Below are 26,472 nucleotides of genomic sequence, written 5' to 3' on the forward strand. Positions count from 1 at the left end.
TACTAAATCACTTTATCTTCACATCCTTTTTATTAAGTGCATTTTCTGATTCTATACCTTAATCTCCCTAAGCTCCTGCAGCTAGAGTAGATTACAACATAGCTCTCTGCTAACTTACCACATAAACACCATAATGGATATGAGCAACACTAGCAATGCTACTCATAATTATCAATGTAGCCATCTCTAAACTAGGAAATGCCACCACAATCACCACAGAGATGACAAGAGGTAGCATCAGCCAGTTCATCAATTCACATCGTGTGCTACTCATCTGTGACACAATTAGTCGACACTGAAAAGCAAAAAGTTATCATTTTAGTCATTCAAATTGTTAATATATACTTTTGATTAAAAACTTAAATATACCCATGAGGCTTAGTGTAAATGCACAAATACTTTATCACAATTCTACAACATTATCTATTCTTTAAGCCTATGGTCATCCTTCATGTTTAAATACAAAGAAAATAAAATACTGTTATAATAAAGAAAACACTTTGCCCCACTATTCAGGCAAATGTCCAGTTTGAAAGTAATTGCCAATAGATCTCTTAATACTTAGCAAGAGCATCCACTATCCATATTAACCCCTTTCCTTACTATCCCAAGTATATTTGGGCTGTAGTTTTGTGTAAATAATTATCATCATGAGTCAACTTAAGTCATACATATTTTAAAAATCATCCTGAGATAACTCATGTGGGGTGCCAAATACATTGTATATCATTACCAGTGATTTAGTACATATCATTTCTCTCAATAGATGGCATTACAAACATTTTTACATCTGCAGAAAACAATATGCTGCAGTGTCTCACTGAGGATGTGCAAGTGTCTACCATACATTTTCTTGCTTACATATGAAGGTAATAAATCTAAAGAGGAGAAATGCTCCAGCTCAGGTAGTCCAGCAGAAAAAATCAAAGCGAAGTGTCTCTTGGAGACTATGCAAGTGTCTGGTTTGTTTCTGCCTTTCCATTATTTTTTCACTCACAGCAGACAGATTAATAATGAATATGAGAGTGATGGCAAGATAGACACAAAATAAATAACATACTTTTATATTCTACAGTCTCTAACTAGGATGGTCCAGCTAATGTTATGGGGTAGACTAAAGTTATCTTTACCTCTTTTCGCAGCTGCCTAACCATTTGCTTTTGCTGGTAATAACACTGTTAATTAAATAAATGACCATCAGGACAATTATTTCTAAAGTTTCCTTGATACAGTAATGAACAAGCAGGTGTGTAAAGCAAAGGCTGATGACAGTATCATATGATACAAAGGAATATAAGGGAATTCAAACAGCAACAGACCACTAAGTCCTTTCAAGGCTGTTTAAAATAATAAGAATAATAAATGGGTACACTGTCAACTTTTTATTCGTTATTTCTAGTGTCTTCAACAATATGTTCATATAAAGACATTTTCTATTTTCTACAATGATTTTTGTATTCATTGAGATTACTTGGACACACAGCAACACCACATTCCATTATATATTTTCTAAAATATCAAAATTTCAAACATACTTTATGTTGATTTCTACTTTCTAAAACATCAAAATTTCAAACATGTTTTATGTTGATTTCTACATCTTTATATATTTCAAACTGAATAAAAAACTGATGATTTCTGGACTATACTTCGAAAAAAAAAGAAAGAAATGGAAAACCAGTTGGCTCCCAAGTCACTGTGACCTGACTCACTTGTACTTCCACACCTTCTATTGCTTTTGTAAACAGACTAAGCAGTCATTCAGTCTAAAATCTAGAGTTCAAGCTAAAAATAATGATCTATGCAAGATGTAATTCACACAATAACAAAACAGTCATGGTCCTCTTTCTCATGTTGACTATGAAGGCTGTTTTGAGGCAACCCAGGGATACCCCACCCCTAAGGATTACACTTATTTTGCAGCACTCATTCAAAACAGGCAACCTAGCTGTCTTAAATTATAAAAAAGTGCCTCAGGATCAAATGGTACCAAAGCTTGACCTTAAAGGAAAACAAAGGCCTCATTTCAAGATTCAGAGGGATTTCAGCTTAATACAGCACCTTAAAGCCACAAATTTTGGACATAGGTACTTCTGAATCTGAGCAAGGTCTTGGGCTATTGCATTCATGCCTCAAAAGCTGTTTTGAGATCACAGAAGGCAACTGTAATTCATAATATGGGAAAGGTTTTACACTAACACATGTTGTCCTTCATGGCTATTTTGAAGGCATCAAAGGCAATGATGGGGACCCCAGCCTTATAAAGTACACAGTTCATTGCACTCTCTCAAAATCAGCAGCTCTGCAGTCTCAAATTATAATGAATGTGCCTAGCACATATGAAAAGACTGGTTTTTCACTGCCTCCAAAATTTGTAAATACTCTCCCTTGTCCTTTCTTTTTCCATTTCATAATTCTCTCTTATTTCAATTAAGGCCTAGCCTTGATGTGGACTTTTGTCTGACTTGAACCATCAGAAAAACTCAAGATCAAACACAAGATTCAAAGGTACCCAGGCCTGGTTTTAAAAGCCAACAAAGGCCACCTTTAACGGTTCAGGGTTACTAAAGCTTACAGTAGCACCTAAGGCCACAAATTTTGGGCGTAAGTACTTCTAAATCTAGGGAAGGTCTCAAGCAATCACATGTTGCTCTTGAAGACTAGTTTGAGACTAATAAAGGCAAACAAAGCCACCTTAGCCTTATACATTACACTTATTTCAATTCAATCACTCACAATAAGTAACTTATTAGCCTCATTTTATACTGAAGGTACTAGAGAACCAAAGGCAGAATCCATGGGTACCAAAGCCTGGATTTAACGGCCAACAAAGGATAAGTTTCAAAGTTCAAACTTACTATACTTTTATATAACACATAGAATCCCTGAACTTAGGTGTAGGTTCTTGAAGCTGGGAAAAGTTTTTAAACCACAGTACATTGGTCATAAAAGCCCTTTTGACACCACAAAAATCCACAACATCCATACAGATTACATTTAGTTCAATTCATTAATTCTAAAAGAATATCTACAAGCCTCAAATTCTACTGAAGGTACTTCAGAATCAAAGACAGTATCCAAGAGTACCATAGCCTGGCCTTTAAGGACAACAAAGGTCAACCACCCTTCAAGTTTACAATTATTACAGTTTCGTGGTACTCATTCAACTAAACTGTAACCACACATATCAATTTCAAGAGCTGACATGGAAGGCCATGTGAAAGCCAACAATGGCCCTTTCCATGTAAAATTCTTTTCAATAAAAGCAGTCTTTTCCAGTGCAGACCCGGGTAACCATTTGACTATATGTAACTACTAGTTATTATACAAGGAGGGAATCTTACACAATCAAAACTCCATCTCTTGCACATTCTCCATTATCATACAAAATTTCTTAAATTCAAGTAAGATGTCTGCATTAACTATGTCCTGAGTCATTCTGTTCCATTCATCCAATATTCATATACTTTAAAAGCAATTCTTTAAATATTTTTTAACAAATATCTTGCTCAAATTCATGTTATGCACACTGGTTGCAGCATCCTTACATTTCAAGACCTGTTCACCGTTCAAACCACCAATGTTTCAAAAACTTACAAAGGTTGTGACCAGATCACCCATAACTCTTCTCTCTTTCAAAATAAGCAAATCTAAAGCATTCAGCCTTACCCTGTAACTTAACTTTCTTATTTCTAATACTATCTTTGTTGCACTCCCCTAGAACTTCTTTATTAGCTCTTTGTGACTTTTGGTAAAGTGAACAAATTTAAGTAGCATATTTCAAGCTATGGCCTTTCTCCAGATCCACAGATACCACAAACAAATCTCTCTGCTTTTCAAACACATTCTTTAAACATCTGATCCACACCTCCTCTACCACTCCTAAAACCACATTTTCCTCCCTAGTCTGATGCTCTGCAAACACTTTCACCCTTTCAATCACCACTCTTCCATATGACTTACCAGGCACACTCAACATCATGTCTGTTGTTTGAACATTCACTGTTCCTACTGCCTTTATCAAATGGCACTACACATGAATTCTGCCACTCCTAAGGCACCTCACCATGATCTATACATATACAGAAAACCCAATCAACAACACAGTTATCCCCCTTTAACTAAAAGTTCAACTGCAATACCATATACAGTATATGTTCCCAGCCCTTACTTTATGTGGGACCACTATATTTGATTTCACTCTTTCTATGTATTCAAAATTTGCTACCATGCGAGTGTGTGTGGTAGAAAAAGCGCCAAAACGTCAGTGAGGGTTGGCAGGTGGAGTAATCGTGGGTCCTGGGGAGAGTGCACTAAGTTCCCGCCATCAGTTCAGTCCCACAGTTAATACTACTGAGTGCAGATCTTTGCTACTTGTTGAATTTAAGGATACTTGCTAATGTGATATTCCTGCAATCCACTGTGTTTGTTTGTTACTAGGGCATCCAAGCATTCAACAAAGAATACAATGTATCTGAACCATACCCATTTCAAACAACTAAGGGAAGGCTAGATAAGTTTATTCAATGTCAGAAGCTACATAACACGAAGGTAATGAGCTTTAGAGGGTAAAATCCTCACTTGGCTCCCTGCTATGTTCTTCCTTTTGGAAAGTAATGCTGGAGGGGAGGATTTCAATACGCAGGGAATACATGAGCAGTATCTTTTTTTTTCTCCACTACCTCCAGGTAGTGAAAGCTTTGTGAAAGATGAAATCTGGCAAGGCGGTGGGTTTAGATGGTATTGCAGATGAATATATTACGAAAGAGGGTGACTGTGTTGAAGATTGGTTGGTAAGGATATTCAATGTATGTATAAATCATGGTGAAGTGTCTGAGGATTGGCAGAATGCATGCATAGTGCCTTTGCACAAAAACAAAAGGGATAAAAGTGAGTGTTCAAATGACAGAGGTATAAGCTTGTTGAGTATTCCTGGGAAATTATACGGGAGGGTATTGACCGAGAGGGTGAAGGCATATACGGAGCATCAGACTGGGGATGAGAAGTGTGGTTTCATAAGTGGTAGAGGATGTTTAGATCAGGTGTTTCCTTTGACAACTGAGTGTGAGAAACACTTAAAAAAACAGATGGACTTGTATTTATGGATCTGGAGAAGGTATATGATAAGGTTGATAGAGATGCTCTGTGGAAAGTCTTGAGAGTATATGAAGTGGGAGGTAAGTTGCTAGAAGCAGTGAAAAGTTTTTACCAAGGACGTAATGAGTAGGAAGAGAGGAGAGTGACTGGTTCGCAGTGAAGGTCAGTCTGCAGCAGGGGTGTGTGATGTCCCCATGATTGTTTAATTTGTTTATGGATGGGGTGGTTTGGGAGGTAAATGTGAGAGTTTTGGAGAGAAGGCTGAGTATGCAGTCTGTTGGGTTTGAGAGGGCCTGAAAAGTGAGTCAGTTGTTGCTCGCTGATGATACAGCTCTGGTGGCTGATTTGAGTGAGAAACTGCAGAAGTTGGTGACTGAGTTTGGAATGTTGAGAGTAAATGTGAATAAGACCAAGGTTATTAGGTTCAGTAGGGCTGAGCGACAAGTTAACTGGGATGTACATCTGAATGGAAAATAATTGGAGGATGTGAAGCGTTGTAGATATCTGGGAGTGGACTTAGCAGCGAATGGAACCATGGAAGCGGAAGTGAGTCATAGGGTGGGGGAGGGGGGGAAGGGTCTGGGAGCAATGAAGAATGTATGGAAGGAGAGAACATTATCTTGGAGAGCAAAAATGGGTATGTTTGAAGGAATGGTAGTTCCAACAATACTATATGGTTGCAAGGCATGGATCAACCCCTGACTTTACTCCTAAGACATTTCCAAAACATTCTTCACCTTCACCTTGAGCTTTGTTTCCCTCAGAACCAGACTACCCCAGTTTCCTTCCATAATCATACTACCTATCTCTCCTCTCTTCTCATCTTGGTTATATTCACACACATTTAGACACCCCAGCCAGAGCCTTCAAGGAGGATGAGCACCCCTTCCTAGGCACATTCTTTTGTTCTGTCTTGTAGAAATTGTTTGCTAGGGCTGAATTTCATCAACCATGTCTCAAACCAACGTTGGAGTCCATTTAGATCCCCTTACAAGCTGATCCCATCCTCCTCACTTTTCTCATGACCTCTGCATCACTTGCAAGTACTTAACATATATCAAGAAGAGTAATGATGCCAGAGCACAGACAAAAAAGTGCAACTCGTGTTTGGCTGGGAAGTGTGACTTCTGAAGGGCATATCTCTGGTGGGCTGGAGTTTAAGACCAAGTTGGGAGGGCGAATGTGTAGTGCTGGTAAGGGGTTTTACGTGTACATGTACTCTGTCAGTGTTGTTTGTTGTGGGTAGGGGGACCTGTGAGGAGAGATTACTGAAGTGGGATGCAGGGGTATCTTTTCATTTCTACTTCTAGACTGGTGGTTAGTTATGGAGTGGTTTGAGTGGAAGGGGTCTAGTGCTCCTTTCTAGTATTGAGTGAAGAGGCTGCCAAGTTGAGATTGCCTTGGGCACATCTTTGTTTAATTGTGTTGGTGTTGAGAATTTGTAGTTGCTAGGTAGCCAGTAACTGTTCTGAGAGTATTATTTTGTGAGGCATGAAGCTCTATCAAATTTGCTCTTCAGAGGACAGTACACCAGATAGGTAAGGTTAAGTGAAGCTGATGAATAGTTTGTAGAGGATATAAAGGGATCCTTTTTCTTGTCCACATCTGCAGCCAGACAGTATTCCTAGAGCGTTTGGTTTGTGTGTCGCTTGTGTTGAATTTATTGGTGCAGTCAGCAAAAGTCATGTTTGTGTCGTATGTGATGCACAGAATGGCTAGCGTTTTGTTTAATGGGATTGATTGTCCATTCAAGATGACTGGAGGGTGTGAGTTGGATTCATGTCCGTCTGGAATCAAAAGAGTGACTAAAGACTTTTGTGAAGATGTAGGCATTGTCCATCTCATGCATTTAGCAGTTATGAAGATACAGTTGTTACTGGGTTCCGCAAGACAGAAAGACTTAAAGCTGAAGAAGGATATAATCAGATCTTTAGGTGTATTATGACTTTGATTGGAAAATCATTTATGTTTCACAGTCAAATTCAAGACACCTAAGGATATTCTTTTTTATACATATTCACCATTTCCCACGTTAGCGAGGTAGCGTTAAGAACAGAGGACTGAGCCTTAGAGGAAATATCCTCACTTGGCCCCCTTCTCTGTTACTTCTTTTGGAAAATTATAAAAAAAAAAATGACACGGCTTTATCTTTCAACCTAAACAGATGAAATAAATAATCTCACCTTTCTAATCAAAATTTAGTCTCATTTCAGTAGAATTAATCTGAAACACACATAAATCCCCATAGAATATGAAGATGAACATATAACAATTTTACATAGTAAGGAAGGCATTCCATAATACACATTAAAATTCAACAATGAACAACTAATATTGTTCAAAAGATATACAACACCAAAAAAAATACTCTACAATTTGTTTGAATGTTCTATAAGAAATAAAACTGTTCTTTGTTGATGATGACATCTACCTTTATAACACATGAAAATAAAGAAATACAACTGATGAATTTCAATGTCCTAAATACATCACAAACTTGGAACTTTAAAATTCAATAATGTACATACATTGACATTGGCGAAAATTGTGCCAACCATGAAGAGGTACATCCTAGGATCCTTGTTGATAATATCTGATGATGACTGATAAACCCATGCAGTGGAGAGTGCAAAAAATACAATGGGAGTAATCAAAGGTCGTAGAGACTCCCACACACCCAGCATCTTCCCTGTTTTATCCCTGTATGACCTGAGGGAATGATGGAATTCCAGTAAAGAGAAAAATTTAATATAATTCAGTCTTTCCAAAATTTCATGAACATGTTAAACTATAATTTTCTATATACTCTACAGTGCATCAACTGTGGGCAATTACTGGATATAAAGACATCATCTTAGTTCAGCAACATGTCTCTCATGTATAATAATGAATCAACATTTTCTAGCAAAATTCACTCCATAAGAGTCTATCTACCTATCTATATTTTAGGAGTTCTTTGCAGGCTTTCTGTGCACATAATAAATTAATAACATCAATATTCCATCAAATACTATAAGCATTTACAGTAAAGTACATGTATAAGAAGCAAGGAAACTATTCATCTCTTGCATAACATTCTGTTCTTACAATCCATGAGACTAAGACATTTCAGCCAAAAAAAGAGTAAGCTTGGTACTTTTCCATATGATATGAAAATAATCAACCAATGTGTAATGCTAATATACAGCATCAAGAGGGGATGAAATCCACTAAAACTGAGATTTAACATTAAATGTTAAAAGCTGAAAAAATATTTGAAACAATATTCAAAGAGAACTGGAAGTGTGTTTTGGTTTTCACTATTCTTCATACATGCTTTTATCCATTCAAAATCATTATATTATGTCATATACACCAGATAGTAAATCACAATGAGTCTGTTGAGGTATATACCACCACTGGTACAAACAAGTTTGCAAACAGCGATGTGTTATGCCAATTTTGGTCATGCATTATTATTCCCTACATGCAATTGTTCATAAAAGATTATTGTATATCAAATAGACCAAATAGTAAAACTTATTCCATCACCACTACAGAGATTTTGTTTATATGCATTCAGTACTATCACCAGCATGTAAATGTATACAATAATCACAAATTTGTGATGAAGTTCTTGGTCTTACACTGTTTTATCTACACCATTCATAAGTGACTGCTCTGTGATATACACAAATTTGTTAATCTTACACTAACATCCCAATTACAAAACAAGTTTATTGATCCCTACCAAATGCTGGGTGGAAGTAGGTCCATTGAACTCAAGACATATGACAGGGACAAATAATGCATAGAAATGTTGGCTTGAACATCAAGGAATAACTAGTGCAGACCAAAAAATGTTTACTAAAGATCAATATTGGATCTGTGGTGAACTTTTAAAGATGTGGACACATACTGTGTCTTGTGTAGAACAGCCTAAGTATCTTCACCAAAATCATTTTCAAGGAAGTCAAACGAGCATGAGACATAGCAAAGTTGCCAATTAGAATTCTTTTTTATCTAAACCTCTACAGACTTTTCATTTCATAACATTTTTCATGCAATTAATAACAGCCCTTCACATCATCTTTGTGTATATGTAATTACCTATTTGTACTGTATGGGTAATAAGTTCTACACTTACTGAGTATCATTTCTTGAACATTATCTACCATCATACAACTTTTAAACTTCTGTATGTTGTCGACATTCACAATATCATATTCGTTTATTTCTTAGTTCTTCAAATCTTTCATAACAGAATCTTGTCTCCTTTCACACTTTCGTCTGTATGTGTTTCATTCCTTCATGTTTCCAAGACCTGTCTATTCTTTATCACAAAGAGCAAATTTTCAAACTAACAGTAGTGATCAGGACACCCTACTTTACTATCTTTCATGGGAGGCACATTTCATGCATCAAACCCTTCTCTGTAACTCAACTCTCTTAATTCTTGTACCATCTTTGCTGTCCTCCTCTGGACCTTCTCTATTAGTTCTTTGCACTTTTTCAAGTGCTGTGACCAAACATTATATGCATTCTTTGCACTTTTTCAAGTGCTGTGACTAAACATTATGTGCACATTCAAGTTTTGGTCCAGAACATTTCTTGACCCATGAATTTGAATGCAACTCTAATACCTGCAAGCATACAGCAAACTCTAGTTCAGGGATGATGCCGACTAGCAAGATTCTCTCTCACACAGTTTCCTGTAGCATATTTCCAGTCAGATAATATTTGTATCATGGCCTTCTTTCAATTTGCCATCCTAATTACTTACATTTACTCCAGTTAAACTGCATTGACTATGTATCAGATCAACTTAGAAGTATGTCTTACTCCCCTAGTAAACTGATGCAATCCTCCTCACATTTTACTTCCCTCATGAAACTGGCACCATCTACAATATTTTCAGGTAAAAGTTCAATCCTTCTGGCAAATCATTCATGCCCATCAAGAGGAGCAATGGTCCCAGAACAGAAATCTGAGATACATCAGGTTTAGATACATCCACCCAAATTGAAAAGGCTCCTCTTATATATGACCTTTGTTCTCTTCCATAAAGATACTCTTATATCTTTCAGAGGAACTCCCTCCCTGAAGATGCCTTCTGGCATCTTAGCAGCTCTTGTTTGAACAGTATCATGTCAATCAAATCTTTGTACTTCTTCAACTGCAATGAACAGACTTGTAAGGCATATAAGTTCTGTTTTAGTCTATGTTGTGAATACTTTACCAAACGTGTGTCTTATATTTTGCATACGACAGTTTGCTTCTTTCACAACTCTTCCTATGTGCAGCTTTGGCAACAAATTAGACTCAATATTCACCCAAAGATCTCTTTCACCTGCAGATTCCAATAACTTATTTTCCACTAAGTAATAATCAAACCAAGGTCACCTTTCACTTAGTTCCAGCCTCATCACCCTGCACTTACATCAGCCATCTATCTGACCAATGTTGGAGCTTGTCTACGTCACATTGTAAAATGGTGAAATCATCATTATTCTTCAGTTTTCTCATGACTTTGATATCATCCTCCATTATCTATTTATTATTTATTTTGCTTTGACGCTGTCTCCCGCGTTTGCGAGGTAGCGCAAGGAAACAGACGAAAGAAATGGCCCAACCCACCCCCATACACATGTATATACATACACGTCCACACACGCAAATATACATACCTATACATCTCAACATATACATATATATATATCCACACACAGATATATACATATATACACGTGTACATAATTCATACTGTCTGCCCTTATTCATTCCCACTGCCACCCCGCCACACACGAAATAACAACCCCTCCCCCCTCATGTGCGCGAGGTAGCGCTAGGAAAAGACAACAAAGGCCACATTCGTTCACATTCAGTCTCTAGCTGCCATGTAATAATGCACCGAAACCACGGCTCCCTTTCCACATCCAAGCCCCATAGAACTTTCCAAGGTTTACCCTAGATGCTTCACATGCCCTGGTTCAATCCATTGACAGCATGTCGACCCCGGTATACCACACCGTTCCAACTCACTTTATTCCTTGCATGCCTTTCACCTTCCTGTATGTTCAGGCCCTGATCACTCAAAATCTTTTTCACTCATCTTTCCACCTCCAATTTGGTCTCCAACTTTTCCTTGTTCCCTCCACCTCCGACACATATATCCTCTTGGTCAATCTTTCCTCACTCATTCTCTCCATGTAACCAAACCATTTCAAAACACCCTCTTCTGCTCTCTCAACCATACTCTTTTTATTTCCACACATCTCTCTCACCCTTACATTACTTACTCGATCAAACCACCTCATACCACATATTGTCGTCAAACATCTCATTTCCAGCACATCCATCCTCCTCCACACAACTCTATCCATAGCCCATGCCTCGCAACCATATAACATTGTTGGAACCACTATTCCTTCAAACATACCCATTTTTGCTTTCAAGATAATGTTTTCGACTTCCATACATTCTTCAACGCTCCCAGAACTTTTGTCCCCTCCCCCACCCTATAATTAACTTCCGCTTCCATCCGCTGCCAAATCCACTCCCGGATATCTAAAACACCACTTCCTCCAGTTTTTCTCCATTCAAACTTACCTCCCAATTGACTTGTCCCTCAACCCTACTGAACCTAATAACCTTGCTCTTATTCACATTTACTCTTAACTTTCTTCTTTCACACACTTTACCAATCTCAGTCTCCAGCTTCTGCAGTTTCTCACATGAATCAGCCACCAGCGCTGTATCATCAGCGAACAACAACTGACTCACTTCCCAAGCTCTCTCATCCACAACAGACTGCATACTTTCCCCTCTTTCCAAAACTCTTGCATTCACCTCCCTAACAACCCCATCCATAAACAAATTAAACAACCATGGAGATATCACACACCCCTGCCGCAAACCTACATTCACTGAGAACCAATCACTTTCCTCTCTTCCTACACGTACACATGCCTTACATCCTCGATAAAAACTTTTCACTGCTTCTAACAACTTGCCTCCCACACTATATATTCTTAATACCTTCCACAGAGCATCTCTATCAACTCTATCATATGCCTTTTCCAGATTCATAAATGCTACATACAAATCCATTTGCTTTTCTAAGTACTTCTCACATACATTCTTCAAAGCAAACACCTGATCCACACATCCTCTACCACTTCTGAAACCACACTGCTCTTCCCCAATCTGATGCTCTGTACATGCCTTCACCCTCTCAATCAATACCCTTCCATATAATTTTCCAGGAATACTCAACAAACTTATACCTCTGTAATTTGAGCATTCACTTTTATCCCCTTTGCCTTTGTACAATGGCACTATGCGAGCATTCCACCAATCCTCAGGCACCTCACCATGAGTCATACATACATCAAATAACCTTACCAACCAGTCAACAATACAGTCACCCCCTTTTTTAATAAATTCCACTGCAATACCATCCAAACCTGCTGCCTTGCCGGCTTTCATCTTCCGCAAAGCTTTTACTACCTCTTCTCTGTTTACCAAATCATTTTCCCTAACCCTCACACTATGCACACCACCTCGACCAAAACACCCTATATCTGCCACTCTATCATCAAACACATTCAAAAAACCTTCAAAATACTCACTCCATCTCCTTCTCACATCACCACTACTTGTTATCACCTCCCCATTAGCCCCCTTCACTGAAGTTCCCATTTGTTCCCTAGTCTTACGCACTTTATTTACCCCCTTCCAAAACATCTTTATATTCTCCCTGAAATTTAATGATACTCTCTCACCCCAGCTCTCATTTGCCCTCTTTTTCACCTCTTGCACCTTTCTCTTGACCTCCTGTCTCTTTCTTTTATACATCTCCTGAACAATATTTCTTGCAGTCTTGTAAATGTCTCTATACATTCTTTCAGCATATATAGGAAGACTGCATTAGAAACATAGGCCTGATGTGGGTCAAACTGTATCAACAACCTAATTTTGTCATTTTTGTTGATTAACATACATTCCTAGACTCCATCTCCCTTCCATCTTGGTAATGGTGTACTATTGTCCTCCACAGTGCAAATACTTGAGAAATTTTCATTTAATCCCCCATTCATTCCATGTCATCCTCGAGAATTCTTCCCTGCAGTTCCTTTAGCCCAATTAGGTGCTCTTCACTGATTTTCTCCACACTGCTTTTTTCTAATTCCTTTTACTCCTTCCTTCCTTTGAAGTAAATTCCTTGCTCAGCTATATCTTTCATAATATATATCCTTGAGCTCTCTTACTTTATGACATTTCTATTTAAAGCATATCTCTCTTACAAAGAATCCTGAAACTTATTTCCTGGTACATAATAATACTACTTGGGCCTTCTTTCACTCTGTCCATCCTCTTTATTCTACATCTGCTCGAAGTGATTTTCATCAACCATCTGTGAGACCAGCTTTGTTAAGGTCCCCTTTTAAGTTGATGCAATTCTCCTCACTTTTTACCTCTTCAACATAATCAAGTAGGACTCCATACCTTTAAGAAAGTTACTATCAAGTTCTTATCAGTGGTGTAAGACATGTGTATGCATAGAAAGGAGGAAAGTGAATGGTTCCAAGTGAAAGCTGGTCTGTGGCGGGGTGTATGATTCCATCATGATTGTCTAATTTGTTTATTGATGGGGTGATGAGGGAGGTAAATGCGAGTCTTGGAGAGAGGGGAAAGTATGAAGTCTGTTGAGGATAAAAGGACCCGGGAAGTGAGTCAGTTGTTGTTGGCTGATGATACAGACTGGTGGCTGATTCAAGTGACAAACTGCACAAGTTGGTGACTAAGCCTGGAAGAGTGCATGAAAGGAGAAAGTTGAGAGCGAATGTGAATAAAAGCCAGGTTATTAGGTTCAGCTGGGTTGACAGACAAGTTTGCTGGGATGTACGTTTGAATGGAGAAAAATTGGAGGAAGTGAAGTACTTTAGATATCAGGGAGAGGGGTTATGGCAGCAAATGGAACCATGGAAGTGGAAGTGAGTCATAGGGTGGGGGAGGAGGCAAAGGTTCTGGGAGCACTGAATAATGTGTGGAAAGAGAGAACATTATCTGGGAGGGCAAAAAATGGGTATGTTTGAAGGAATATTAGTTCCAACAATATCATATGGTTGTGGGGAGGAGGGTGGATGTGTTGGAAATTAAATGTTTGAGGAAAATATGTGGTGTGAGGTGATCTGATTAAGCAATGAAAGTGTAAGAGAGATGTGTGGTAATAAAAAGAGTGTGGTGGAGAGAGCAGAAGAAGTGTGCTGAAATGGTTTGGACATATGGAGAGAATGAGAGAGGAAAGGTTGACAAAGAGGATATATGTATCAGAAGTGGAGGGAACAAGGAGAACACGAGACCAAATTGGAGATGGAAGATGGAGTGAGACCAAATTGGAGATGGAAGATGGAGTGAAAAAGATTTTGAGCAATTGGGGCCTGAACGTGAAGAAGAGTGAATGGGGTGCATGGGATAGGGTGAAATGGAACAATGTGGTATACTGTCAATGGACTGAACCATGGCATGTGGAACATCCAGGGTAAAACATAAAAAGGTCTAAAGGGCCTGGTGGTGGATGGGGAGCTGTGGTACACTACACATGACAGCTAGAGAATGGATGCGAGCAGATGTAGCCTTTCTTCATCTGTTCCTGGCACTTCCTCGCTAATGCGGGCAATGGCAATCGAGTATGAAAGAAAAATATATAGTGTTAATGAGATGGCCTAAATATGGGCCTCAGATGCCCATGCCATCTCAGCTAACATGAAAAAAATTTTCCTTTTTCTTACCATTCTTTGTGTTTGAGGCTAGAGGTATCTACATTCCTACTCCTTCATTTGTAAATTTCACTGAACCTCTCATCACAAAGCCCTGGCTCCTGGGAGATGAACCTCTTTTCCTAATCTATGTTAGAAATTATTGCTTGAGTAGTTTCCAAAAATATATCTCCTATTCATGTCTTATCCCCCACTCTACTCCTTTAATTCCCTCTATTACCACACAGTCAGACTTGAGCATTCCATGATCATTTTCTCTAAATGATGTCTCATACATAATATCCTCAATATTCATGCTAGTATTTGTGAGGATGAGATCTAGCAATGATGGTGTACCTGTCCCCCTCATTCTAGTATGCTTGCTGACATGATGCTAAGGGAAACATTCCCACAATCTGTCTTTATAACTGAAATCCCCCATAAGCAGTACTGTACCATCTCTGTGTAGTGAGTGCTTTACAGTTTCACATACCACTGATTTGTTCCTTTATTGTTATCACTATATATGTGTTCTGGATCAAAGCAGTTTTTAAGATTATATAATATTAACACCACTATGCACTTCCCAACAGTTACTCTTCCCATCATGTATTGTCTAAATGAGCTGTCATCCACTACTTCTTGAAACTTAAGGCTATCTTTTATTATGAGGGCCAGTGCTACCCCTCCTTTGCCTTCTCTTCAACTCCTTACCATCATAGACTCCTCTGAGCAAAACAAGTGAGATCTTATCTCTTTAGTAAGCTTTGTTTCCATTACTCCAACACTATCAGGAGTACTTTCCTTTATAGGATCCTTCAACTCTAACTCTTACCATTAACTATACATCCTTCAACATTTAGATACATTACCTTTGACCCAACATTGCCATCTCCTAACACTCCAACCCTTTCTGTGTTGCTGGTGGGGTTGTTCTGTTCTTTTGCAGAATTTGGTGTCTCCAGCTTCTATGTTTTATGACTGTAATGTTTGTTTCTTTCCCTCTCTTCCTATGATTTCTCATGCTTGATGGATAACCTATTGAATTTCCTCTTGTCTCTAAGTTTCTTAGCTTCTCTTACTGCCACCTGCCAACATGACTCCACATCAAACATAACCAAAACTGATCACCCCATAATATCCTGATTATGACCACCAATCCTTCTCCTTCTTCAACAAAATTGCATTTGGCAACTCTATTACCTCCAATAATCTCCCTTCTTTCCCTTTTCTTCCTCATCTAATGTATATCTTTAAAGCCTAAAATAACCAGTGATTTACATGCTGACCTCCTACTTTACTCATCTTGTTACTTTTGGTGCCATCCACTTTCCAGTTTGATCCTTCAGTTTTGAAATGTAAACCTATGTGTCTCTGACTGTCTAAAATTTCTCTTCTAGCTAACAAGCACTGGTCTTCTATTCTCTGTACTTCTCTAAACCTTTCAACTAGGCCATATACATCCTTAATTGCTCAATCCCGAAGTGTATATTATCCTCCCCACAGCTTCACTTAATTTCCTATCTTTTTTCTTTTTTTTCATACTATTCGCCATTTCCCGCGTTAGCGAGGTAGCGTTAAGAACAGAGGACTGGGCCTTTGAGGGAATATCCTCACCTGGCCCTCTTCTCTTTTCCTTCTTTTGGAAAATTAAAAAAAAAAATGAGAGGGGAGGATTTCCAGCCCCCCACTCCCTTCCCTTTTAGTCGCCTTCTAGGACATGCAGGGAATACGTGGGAAGTATTCTCTCTATCCCCAGGGAAAAATTTCCTATCTACCTTTATTTATATAATCCCATGTCAATGTTCCTACACACTCATCTTTATACTCTATGTCTGATGATCAGCTGCCAAATTGCTCCTTCTACATCTCTCTCCCCACAATTGTCAAGAGATTCTGTATTGTTTTAGTTCTTTCCTTCAACTCAACAGCTGCTGAAATTGTTTCTTCAGCATTTCCCTGCCCACTGTTGGCAATACAGTCTGTATGTGTTTTATTCTTATTCTCTAACTGAAGAGCCTCTAGAACATACCCACAAAACTTCATTTTACTGAATTTGCTTTCTTTCCTATAATCAAGTGCCTCATTAACTGCATCTATGAAAGCAAACTTTTGTTCAGGCCCAATAACTATATTTCTTAGATCCAGAAGTTTCTCTCACATCTCATGAAAACCTTCATGATCCTTGAATTCTTTAACCCCTACTCTAATTGTGTTAACTTCTGGTCTTACTTTTTAATAGTTTCCCATAACATCTCCCAACATCTATTCCCTTGTTCCTCTTTCATCTTTCCCTCTTGACCCTTCCTTGTGGATCTTATTATGACTTAAAGCTCTTAGTACATTTCCTTCTTGGAATTCATATTGGCCTTGAGTCCAGTAAGAAACAAAACTTTATTACAGTACTTGGCTTTGTTAGTATGACTTGAGAAGCTTGTTCTTGCTTTCCTGTCTAATATCCCTTCCTTCTTTTAAACCTCTATTTTCAGTTTCTTTCTCAGTTCAGACAGTCCATACTACCACATAAATAGGCTCAATCATTGGGTGAATTTACACTTAATCTGCCTCTTAGAGTTTTTCTTTGGTTACAATACAGCCCCACTCCCTTTGGTCAAGTCAGAGTTGTACTCTTATCCAGAAGAATTTATCTACATTTGTTCACTTCCCCAGTGTTAGCCACTTTATCAAAAAAAAATTGTATTTCGTAAATAGCACAATAATCAGAAAATATATAATTGCAGAGCTGGAAACATTTTTGGGCATTCAATTTGAATCTGGTGAACTTCCACTACCATGCCCTATCAAACTCTTAAAATGTGGCAAACTTAGACATAATATCACTCCTGGGTCCCTTCAAATTCTACTACCTCCACTTACTTTCATCTAATTATCTATTTGTAATTACCTTTTTGTGCTAAAGCAGGTGGGAGTTTTACACTCATAGGGCCCCATATCTTAAACATTCCCTACTATCATGTGTGTGTGTGTGTGTGTGTGAGTTTTGAGCTTAACTATTCAACATCCAGTCTTTGCAAGGAGGATGACCTGTCTGTTCAGAATCTGACTAATTGTACCTGATCTTTGCTTCCTCAAGTAAAAGAAAATATCAGTAAACCTAAATTGTGTAAGCTGGACATATGGTTGAAGCCCATTAGTCTGTGAATGATGTAGTGATAATGATAAAAGTCACAATGTATATTTAAAGGGAAATACATTACATAACTGTAACTTGTTTTATATTTCCCTGTTTTCTTCTTATTTCCTCCTTCCTCATGGTCCCTTTCCCATCCATGATAGAACAAAGAAGGATATGTCCTGAAACAAGTAACCTGGGATAGAACAAAGAAAGATATGCTGAAAAACAAGTAACCTAGGATGGAAGATACAAAAATCATCTGTTGCCAAAACTTGCTAAATGCATTTAAGATATTCAGGGCAATGAAAGGAGATGTGCTGAAGTCAGCAAAGACTGAATTAAAGCTGAGTGCAATAAGAAAGGCTATTTGAAGTTCAGAGCCAAAAAGAATCTGATTCTGTGCATCTGAGATCACTTTCTTTTTTTGGATGATGGTGAAGCTGTCTTTCTGTAATACCTCAGGCATGGTTGTAATGTGGTCTTCCATTCTTATGAATCAATTGGCTGCTAATCTCAGCTCTGTCAATATGTCTAAGTATCTTCTGAGGGACAACATGCAAGTGTCCAACAGCATTACTAGTGAATTGTATCTTTATCAAACTATTTGATATTCAAAAAGTATTAGTGTATATATTACCATAATGACGACCTGGCTGTATCTCAAAGTAACTTACTTGTATATGTTCCAAAAGGACATAGGAAGAGAAGTGCCAAGAGATCCAGCATACATCATGAATTCAAACATAGCTCCAGAAGAAACACTCTTAACAATCTCAAATTTCCATATGTGTTGTCCCCAAATCCCCGTTACTAAGTAAATAAGAAATATGAGCTGAAAAGAAAAAAAGAAAATCAGGTAATCAGATTAACAGCAATACACAGCAAATATTTCCCATATTTCATCATCTCTTCAACAATCTTTATCTGTGATTCACAAACTGTAACTACTCTCATTGTCCATTTTCAGAATCAATAATCTCTTATTAATACTCACCACTTGTGAAATATCATATCCCCATGGAAGGAATAGAATCTTGGTGAGATATTTTTCCCAGTGGGATGTGTAGAAACAGGTAATAACATTCCATAAAACGAAATAAAACCTGAGTGAAGTAATACTGTAATCTAAACGTCCAAATACGGACCAAATACAAGCAGGGATAAAGAAAGTTGTCCAGGAGTCTAACCCATGGTCAAAAAGTTCTCCTAATGGACCACTTGTCCCAGTTCTCCGAGCTTGTTTACCATCTATCCCATCTGAAAACAAAATGCCCACAAACTGTTTTAGTATATGACAGCACAATTACAAAACAAACATAAATCACAAAATAAAAAAAGACACTGAATATCTCAAATACTGACACACATATGCCTGATAGTATTCTAGAAGAAAATTTATGGTAACATTAAACCATGGCAAGGTCTGTGGGGCCTGGATGTGGATAGGGAGCTGTGGTTTCAGTCATAACTTATGACAGCTAGAGACAATGTGAACGAATGTGGCTTTTTTTGTCTGTTTTTCCTGGTGCTAACTCGCTGAAGCTGGGGATAGTAATGCTGTTTCCTATGGGGCAGGGTAGCAACAGGAATGGATGAAGGGAAGCAAGTATAAATATGTACATGTGTATATATGTGTATGTCTGTGTCTGTGAAAACAAATGATGTGAGGGGAGTGGGTGAGGAATGGGATGTATATGCAGAAGCAGTGATGGCTTATGCAAAAGATGCATGTGGCATGAGAAAAGTGGGAGGTAGGTAGATGAGAAAGGGTAGTGAGTGGTGGGATGAAGAAGTAAAGTTGTTAGTGAAAGAGAAAAGAGAAGCATTTGGCCAAAACTTACAAGGAAGGAGTGCAAATGACTGGGAGATTTATAAAAGAAAGTGGCAGGATGTCAAGAGAAACATGCAAGGGTTGAAAAAGAGGGCAAATGAGAGATGGGGTGAAAGAGTATCATTAAATTTTAGGAAGAATAAAAAGATGCTTTGATAGGAGGTAAATAAAGTGCGTAAGACAAGAAAACAAATGGGTACATCGGTGAAGAAGGCAAGTGGGGAATTAATAACAGGTAGTGATGAAGTGAGATGGAGTGCATATTTTGAAAGTTTGCTGAATGTGTTTGATGATAGAGTGGCAGATATAGGGGGATTTGGTTGGAGTGGTGTGCAAACTAAGAGGGTCAGGGAGAACGGTTTCGTCAAGAAAGAAAAGTTAGTGAAAGTTTGCGGAATATGAAAACTGGCAAGGCGGCGAGTTTGGATGGTATTATAGTGGAATTTATTAAAAAATGTGTGGCGAAGTGGCGATGGGAATGAATAAAGGCAGACAGTGTGAACTGTGTGCATGGGTATATATGTATGTGTCTGTGTGTGTATATATATGTGTACATTGAGATGTATAGGTATGTATATTTGCGTGTGTGGACGTGTATGTATATACATGTGTATGGGGGTGGGTTGGGCTATTTTCTTTCATCTGTTTCCTTGTACTACCTCGCAAATGCGGGAGACAGCGACAAAGCAAAATAAATATAAATATTAAAAAAGGGGGTGACTGTGTCGTTGATTGGCTGGTAAGGATATTCAATGTATGTATGGACCACAGTGAAGGGCCTAAGGACTGGCGGAATGCATACATAGGGCCAATGTACAAAGGCAAAGGGGATAAAGGTGAGTGTTCAAACTACAGAGGCATAAGTTTGTTGAGTATTCCCGGGAAATCATAGGTCATAGTATTGATTGAGAGGGTGAAGACATGTACAGAGCATCAGACTGGAGAAGAACGGTGTGGTTTCAGAATGGTAGAGGATGTAAGGATCAGGTGTTTGCTTTGAAGAATATGTATGAGAAATACTTAGAAAAACAGATGGATTTGTGTCTAGCATTTATGAATCTGGAGAAGGCATATGATAGGGTTGATACAGATGCTTTGTGGAAGGTCATAAGGGTGTATGGTGTGGGAGGAAAGTTGCTAGAAGCAGTGAAAAGTTTTAACAAGGATGTAAGGCATGTGTACTAGCAGGAAGCGGGGAGAGTGATTATTTCCACATCCAGGCCCCACAGAACTTTCCATGGTTTACCCCAGACGCTTCACATTCCCTGGTTCAATCCACTGACAGCACGTCGACCCCAGTATACCACATCGTTCCAATTCACTCTATTCCTTGCACGCCTTTCACCCTCCTGCATGTTCAGGCCCTGATCACTCAAAATCTTTTTCACTCTATCTTTCCACCTCCAATTTGGTCTCCCACTTATCATCATTCCCTCCACCTCTGACACATATATCCTCTTCGTCAATCTTTCCTCACTCATTCTCTCCATGTGACCAAACCATTTCAAAACACCCTCTTCTGCTCTCTTAACCACACTGTTTTTATTACCACACATCTCTCTTACCCTTTCATTACTTACTCGATCAAACCACCTCACACCACATATTGTCCTCAAACATCTCATTTCCAGCACATCCACCCTCCTCCACACAACTCTATTCATAGTCCATGCCTCGCAACCATATAGCATTGTTGGAACCACTATTCCTTCAAACATACCCATTTTTGCTTTCTGAGATAATGTTCTCGACTTCCACACATTCTTCAACGCTCCCAGAACTTTCGCCCCCTCCCCCACCCTATGATTCACTTCCGCTTCCGTGGTTCCATCCGCTGCCAGATCCACTCCCACCCAGATACCTAAAACACCACTTCCTCCAGTTTTTCTCCATTCAAACTTACCTCCCAACTGACTTGTCCCTCAACCCTACTGTACCTAATAACCTTGCTCGTATTCACATTTACTCTCAGCTTTCTTCTTTCACACACTTTACCAAACTCAGTCACCAGTTTCTGCAGCTTCTCACACGAATCAGCCACCAGCACTGTATCATCAGCGAAAAACAACTGACTCACTTCCCAAGCTCTCTCATCAACAACAGACTGCATACTTGCCCCTCTTTCCAAAATTCTTGCATTCACCTCCCTAACAACCCCATCCATAAACAAATCAAACAACCATGGAGACATCACACACCCCTGCCGCAAACCAACATTCACTGAAAACCAATCACTTTTCTCTCTTCCTACACGTACACATGCCTTACATCCTCAATAAAAACTTTTCACTGCTTCTAACAACTTGCCTCCCACACTATATATTCTTAATACCTTCCACAGAGCATCTCTATCAACTCTATCATATGCCTTCTCCAGATCCATAAATGCTACATACAAATCCATTTCCTTTTCTAATTATTTCTCACATACATTCTTCAAAGCAAACACCTGATTCACACATTCTCTACCACTTCTGAAACCACACTGCTCTTCCCCAATCTGATGTTCTGTACATGCCTTCACCCTCTTAATCAATACCCTCCCATATAATTTCCCAGGAATACTCAACAAACTTATACCTCTGTAATTTGAGCACTCACTTTCATCCCCTTTGCCTTCGTACAATGGCACTATGCAAGCATTCCTCCAATCCTCAGGCACCTCACCATGAGTCATACAGGAGGGTGAGAGGCGTGCAGGGAATAGAGTGAATTGGAACGATGTGGTTTACTGAGCTCGTCATGCTGTCACTGGACTGAACCAGGGCATGTGAAGCATCTGGGGTAAGCCATGAAAAGGTCTGTGGGACCTAGATACACACATACACACACATATACATATCAACATATACACATATACATACATATGCATACACATGCACACACATATACATATATACATATGTTCATATTCAGACTTGCTTGCCTTCATCCATTCCTGTTGCTATCCTACCCCACAGGAAACAGCCTCACTACCCCATGCTTCAACAAGGTAGCGCCAAGAAAACAGTCAAATAAGGCCACATTCGTTCCCACTCACTCTCTAGCTGTCATGTGTAGTGCACTGAAACCACAGCTACCTATCCAAATCCAGGTCCCATAGACCTTTCCATGGTTTACCCCAGATGCTTCACATGCCCTGGTTCAGTCCAATGACAGAATGACGACCCCAGTAAACCACATAGTTCCAATTCACTCTATTCCCTACACACCTCTCACCCTCCTGTATGTTCAGGCCCCTATCACTCAAAATCTTTTTCACTCCATCCTTCCACCTCCAATTTGGTTTCCCACTTCTTGTTCCCTCCACCTCTGACACATATATCCTCTTTGTCAATCTTTCCTCACTCATTCTCTCCATATATTCCAACCATTTCAACACACCCTCTTCCACTCTCTCAACCACACTATCTCTATTCATTTTCATACATATTCGCCATTTCTTGCATTAGCAAGGTAGTGTCAAGAACAGAGGACTGAGCCTTAGAGGAAAAAATCGGAATGAGCTTTAGAGGAAAAAAATCCTCACTTGGCCCATGTCTCTGTTCCATCTTTTGGAAAAGTAAAAGCCACCACTCCCACCCCTTTTAGTCGCCTTCTACGACACACAGGGAATACGTAAGATGTATTCTTTCTCCCGTATCCCTAGGAATACAAATATATCAAGAGTATAAGGCATGTGTACAAGTAGGAAGAGAGGAGAGTGATTGGTTACCAGTGAAGGTCAGTCTGCAGTAAGGGTAAGTGATGTCCCCATGGTTGTTCAATTTGTTTATGGATGGGGTAGATAGGGAGGTAAATGCAAGTTTTGGAGAGGGGCAAATATGCAGTCTGTTAGGGATGAGAGGGCCTGGGAAAAGTGTCAAATGTTGTTCACTGATGATACAGCACTAGTGGCTGATTTGAGTGAGAACCTGCCCCATAGGAAACGGCATCACCACCCCGTGTCAGTGAGGTAGTGCCACGAAAACACACAAAAAAAGGACACATTTGTTCACACTCAGTCTCTAATTGTGTAATGCACCAAAGCCACAGCTCCCTATCCACATCCAGACCCCACAGACCTTTCCATGGTTTACCCCAGATGTTTCACATGCCCTGGTTCAGTCCACTGTCAGCACAACGACCCTGGTATACCACATCATTCCAATTCTCTCTATTGCTTGCATGCCTCTCACCCTCCTGCATGTTCATGCCCAGATGACTGAAAATCTTTATCACTCCATCCTTCCACCTCCAATTTGGTCTCCTTGTTCCCTCCACTTCTGACACATATGTCCTCTTTGTCAACCTTTCCTCACTAATTCTCTCCATGTGACCAAACCATTTCAACACACCTGCTTCTGCTCTCACAACCACACTCTTCCTATTACCATACAAATCTCTTACCCTTTCATTACTTACTCGATCTAACCACCTCACACCATACATTGCCCTCAAACATTTCATTTCCAACACATCCACCCTCCTCCACACAACCCTATTCATAGCTCATGCCTCGCAACCATACAATGTTGTTAGAACTTATACATACATATATGGAAAAGACAATACGAGAATACTGAGAAGTCTTAACCCATACAAAGCCCACTTTCCTGATGAAATTTCAAATATGCTATACATGTGAAAATATACACGATACAAACCTCATACAATTCTGATCAAGATGTCACTGGAGAAAGGTAAGTGCCAAGGGATGGAGAGGAGCAAATTACATATCCAACTTTAAGAATAGAGACCAGGAAAAGGAACTGAACTACAGACCAGTCTCACTGATGAGTGTGGTCGTAAGGTTCTGGAAAAGATAATCAGAGAGCAAATGGATGACATTCTAAAGTGGAGGAATCACCCAAGTGACACGGTCTGGTTTTAGATTTTTGAAAGAGAGTGAGCACTGTCTTAAACAAAAAGGAAGGACAGGTGGACTATTTGCATCTGGACTGCCAGAAAGCATTTGGCACTGTACCAAATGGGTTGCTGATTAAGAAGCTGGATTACCAGGTAGGAATAAGTAAACTCCTTCAATGGATAAATGATTATCAAAGTGAAAGGGAAGGAATAATACATGACAGAAGTGCATCCTCAAAATAAGCTGAGATAGCAGGTGGAGTGCCACAGGGTTCTGCTCCAGGAACATTACTCTTCATGATGTATGTGAATGACCTGATGAAGGGGGTTAGACTCCTACCTAAATATGTTTGAAGATGATGCAAAAATCATGAAGGAAGTAAAAAGCAGGGAGGCTTACATCAACTTATAAGAGGACCTTGACAGACTTCAAAGTTGGTCTGATACATGGATAATAAAGTTCAACCTGAGTACATGTAAAGTGCTGAAGATCGGTCACAATGAAAAAAGGTTTTAATATGATTATGTGCAGAAAGAATCTATGTGTGAGAACTGGGAGTCAACATCATCCCTAGCCTGGTGCAAGAGTCAGACCTTAGGAGATTAGTTAAGGAGACTGTCTCCTAGCAAATATTAGAACTGCATTAAAGTTGATGGATAAGGAAATATTCAGCAAAATGTTCACATCATGCCTAAGGCTAAAATTTGTATATGCTTCATGATTATCATCTAGCAGCAAATAGGCTGCAAGAGTGTATGTGTGAGGACCTGGGAGTCAAAATCGTCCCTAACCTGTTGCCAGAGTCCCATCTTAGGAGATTAATCAAGGGAAGTGTATGCTAGCATATATCAGAATTGTATTTAAGTTCATGGAAAAGGAAATATTCAGCAAGATGTTCACATCATACACAGGGCGAAAATCTGAACATGCTTTGTGATTATCATTTGGCAAGAAATACACTGCAAGAATCTATGTGCAAGGACCTGGGAGTCAACATCATCCCTAATCTGTTGTCAGTCCCACCATAGGAGATTAGTTAAGGAGACTGTCTGCTAGCAAATATGAGAATTGCATTCAAGATGTTCACATCATACATGAGGCCAAAATTAACAAATTCTTTTGAAAGCTGGTCAAGGCACCTCGAAAAGCAGAAAGAGATAAAAAAGAAGGTCCAAGGAAAGGCAACAAAAATGGTACCAGAATCAAAATACAGCAAATGAGGTCTTTTCTTCATCTGCTCCTGGCCCTACTTCACTAATGCTGGAAACAGCAAACAAGTATGAAACAAAAGAAGAGAAAAGAGTTCCAGGGTAAAACTAGAGGTTTTGAATTCATCCACCTTGGAAGAGAGAAGAGCAAGGGGTGAATTGATCACAACCTTTAAATTTTTAGAACAGACCAATGACACAGAATGTGAACAGTTCTTTGAGAAAAGTATGTACAGAACAATCAGAAAACAAAACTTGGAATTAGAAAGAAACTTTTAAGAGAAAGATGTGAAAAAGTACCTTTACTGTAAAAAAGTGGTGGATGAATGGAATGACTAAAGTGACAGTGACATCAAAAGAAAGAAATTTCAGAAGTATGATAATGTTTGAGAGATTGGGTCCCACAAGAGTATGGATGTTACTGGACTCTGCCTGTCTGTCATTACACTACAGTGAAAAGACACCCTCGGCAGGGCAGTATCATTGTCTGCTGGAGGATGGGAGTGCAGGCTCATCAAGGAATTTCTCCTTACAAAAGGGATCTGTCATTTCCTGCTTCTCATAGCCTTGAAATGCAGGATCCCCATAATTGGGGTCCTGGGGTTATATAT

General features: G+C 39.1%; 1 protein-coding gene across 1 annotated transcript in view; it reads right to left on the reverse strand.

Annotated features, from left to right (window-relative positions):
• The window catches only part of LOC139757842 (ethanolaminephosphotransferase 1), a 39,107-nt gene that overhangs the window by 4,970 nt on the left and 7,665 nt on the right, over positions 1-26,472 (reverse strand). The window contains exons 4-7 of the mRNA XM_071678739.1: positions 18,968-19,230; positions 18,648-18,805; positions 7,626-7,806; positions 119-295 (exon numbers count right to left, since the gene is read on the reverse strand). Coding sequence (XP_071534840.1) covers positions 119-295; positions 7,626-7,806; positions 18,648-18,805; positions 18,968-19,230 — 779 coding nt within the window. The remainder of the gene's footprint in view (positions 1-118; positions 296-7,625; positions 7,807-18,647; positions 18,806-18,967; positions 19,231-26,472) is intronic.

Source organism: Panulirus ornatus, chromosome 28, assembly GCF_036320965.1.
Source record: "Panulirus ornatus isolate Po-2019 chromosome 28, ASM3632096v1, whole genome shotgun sequence".
NCBI lineage: Eukaryota > Metazoa > Arthropoda > Malacostraca > Decapoda > Palinuridae > Panulirus > Panulirus ornatus.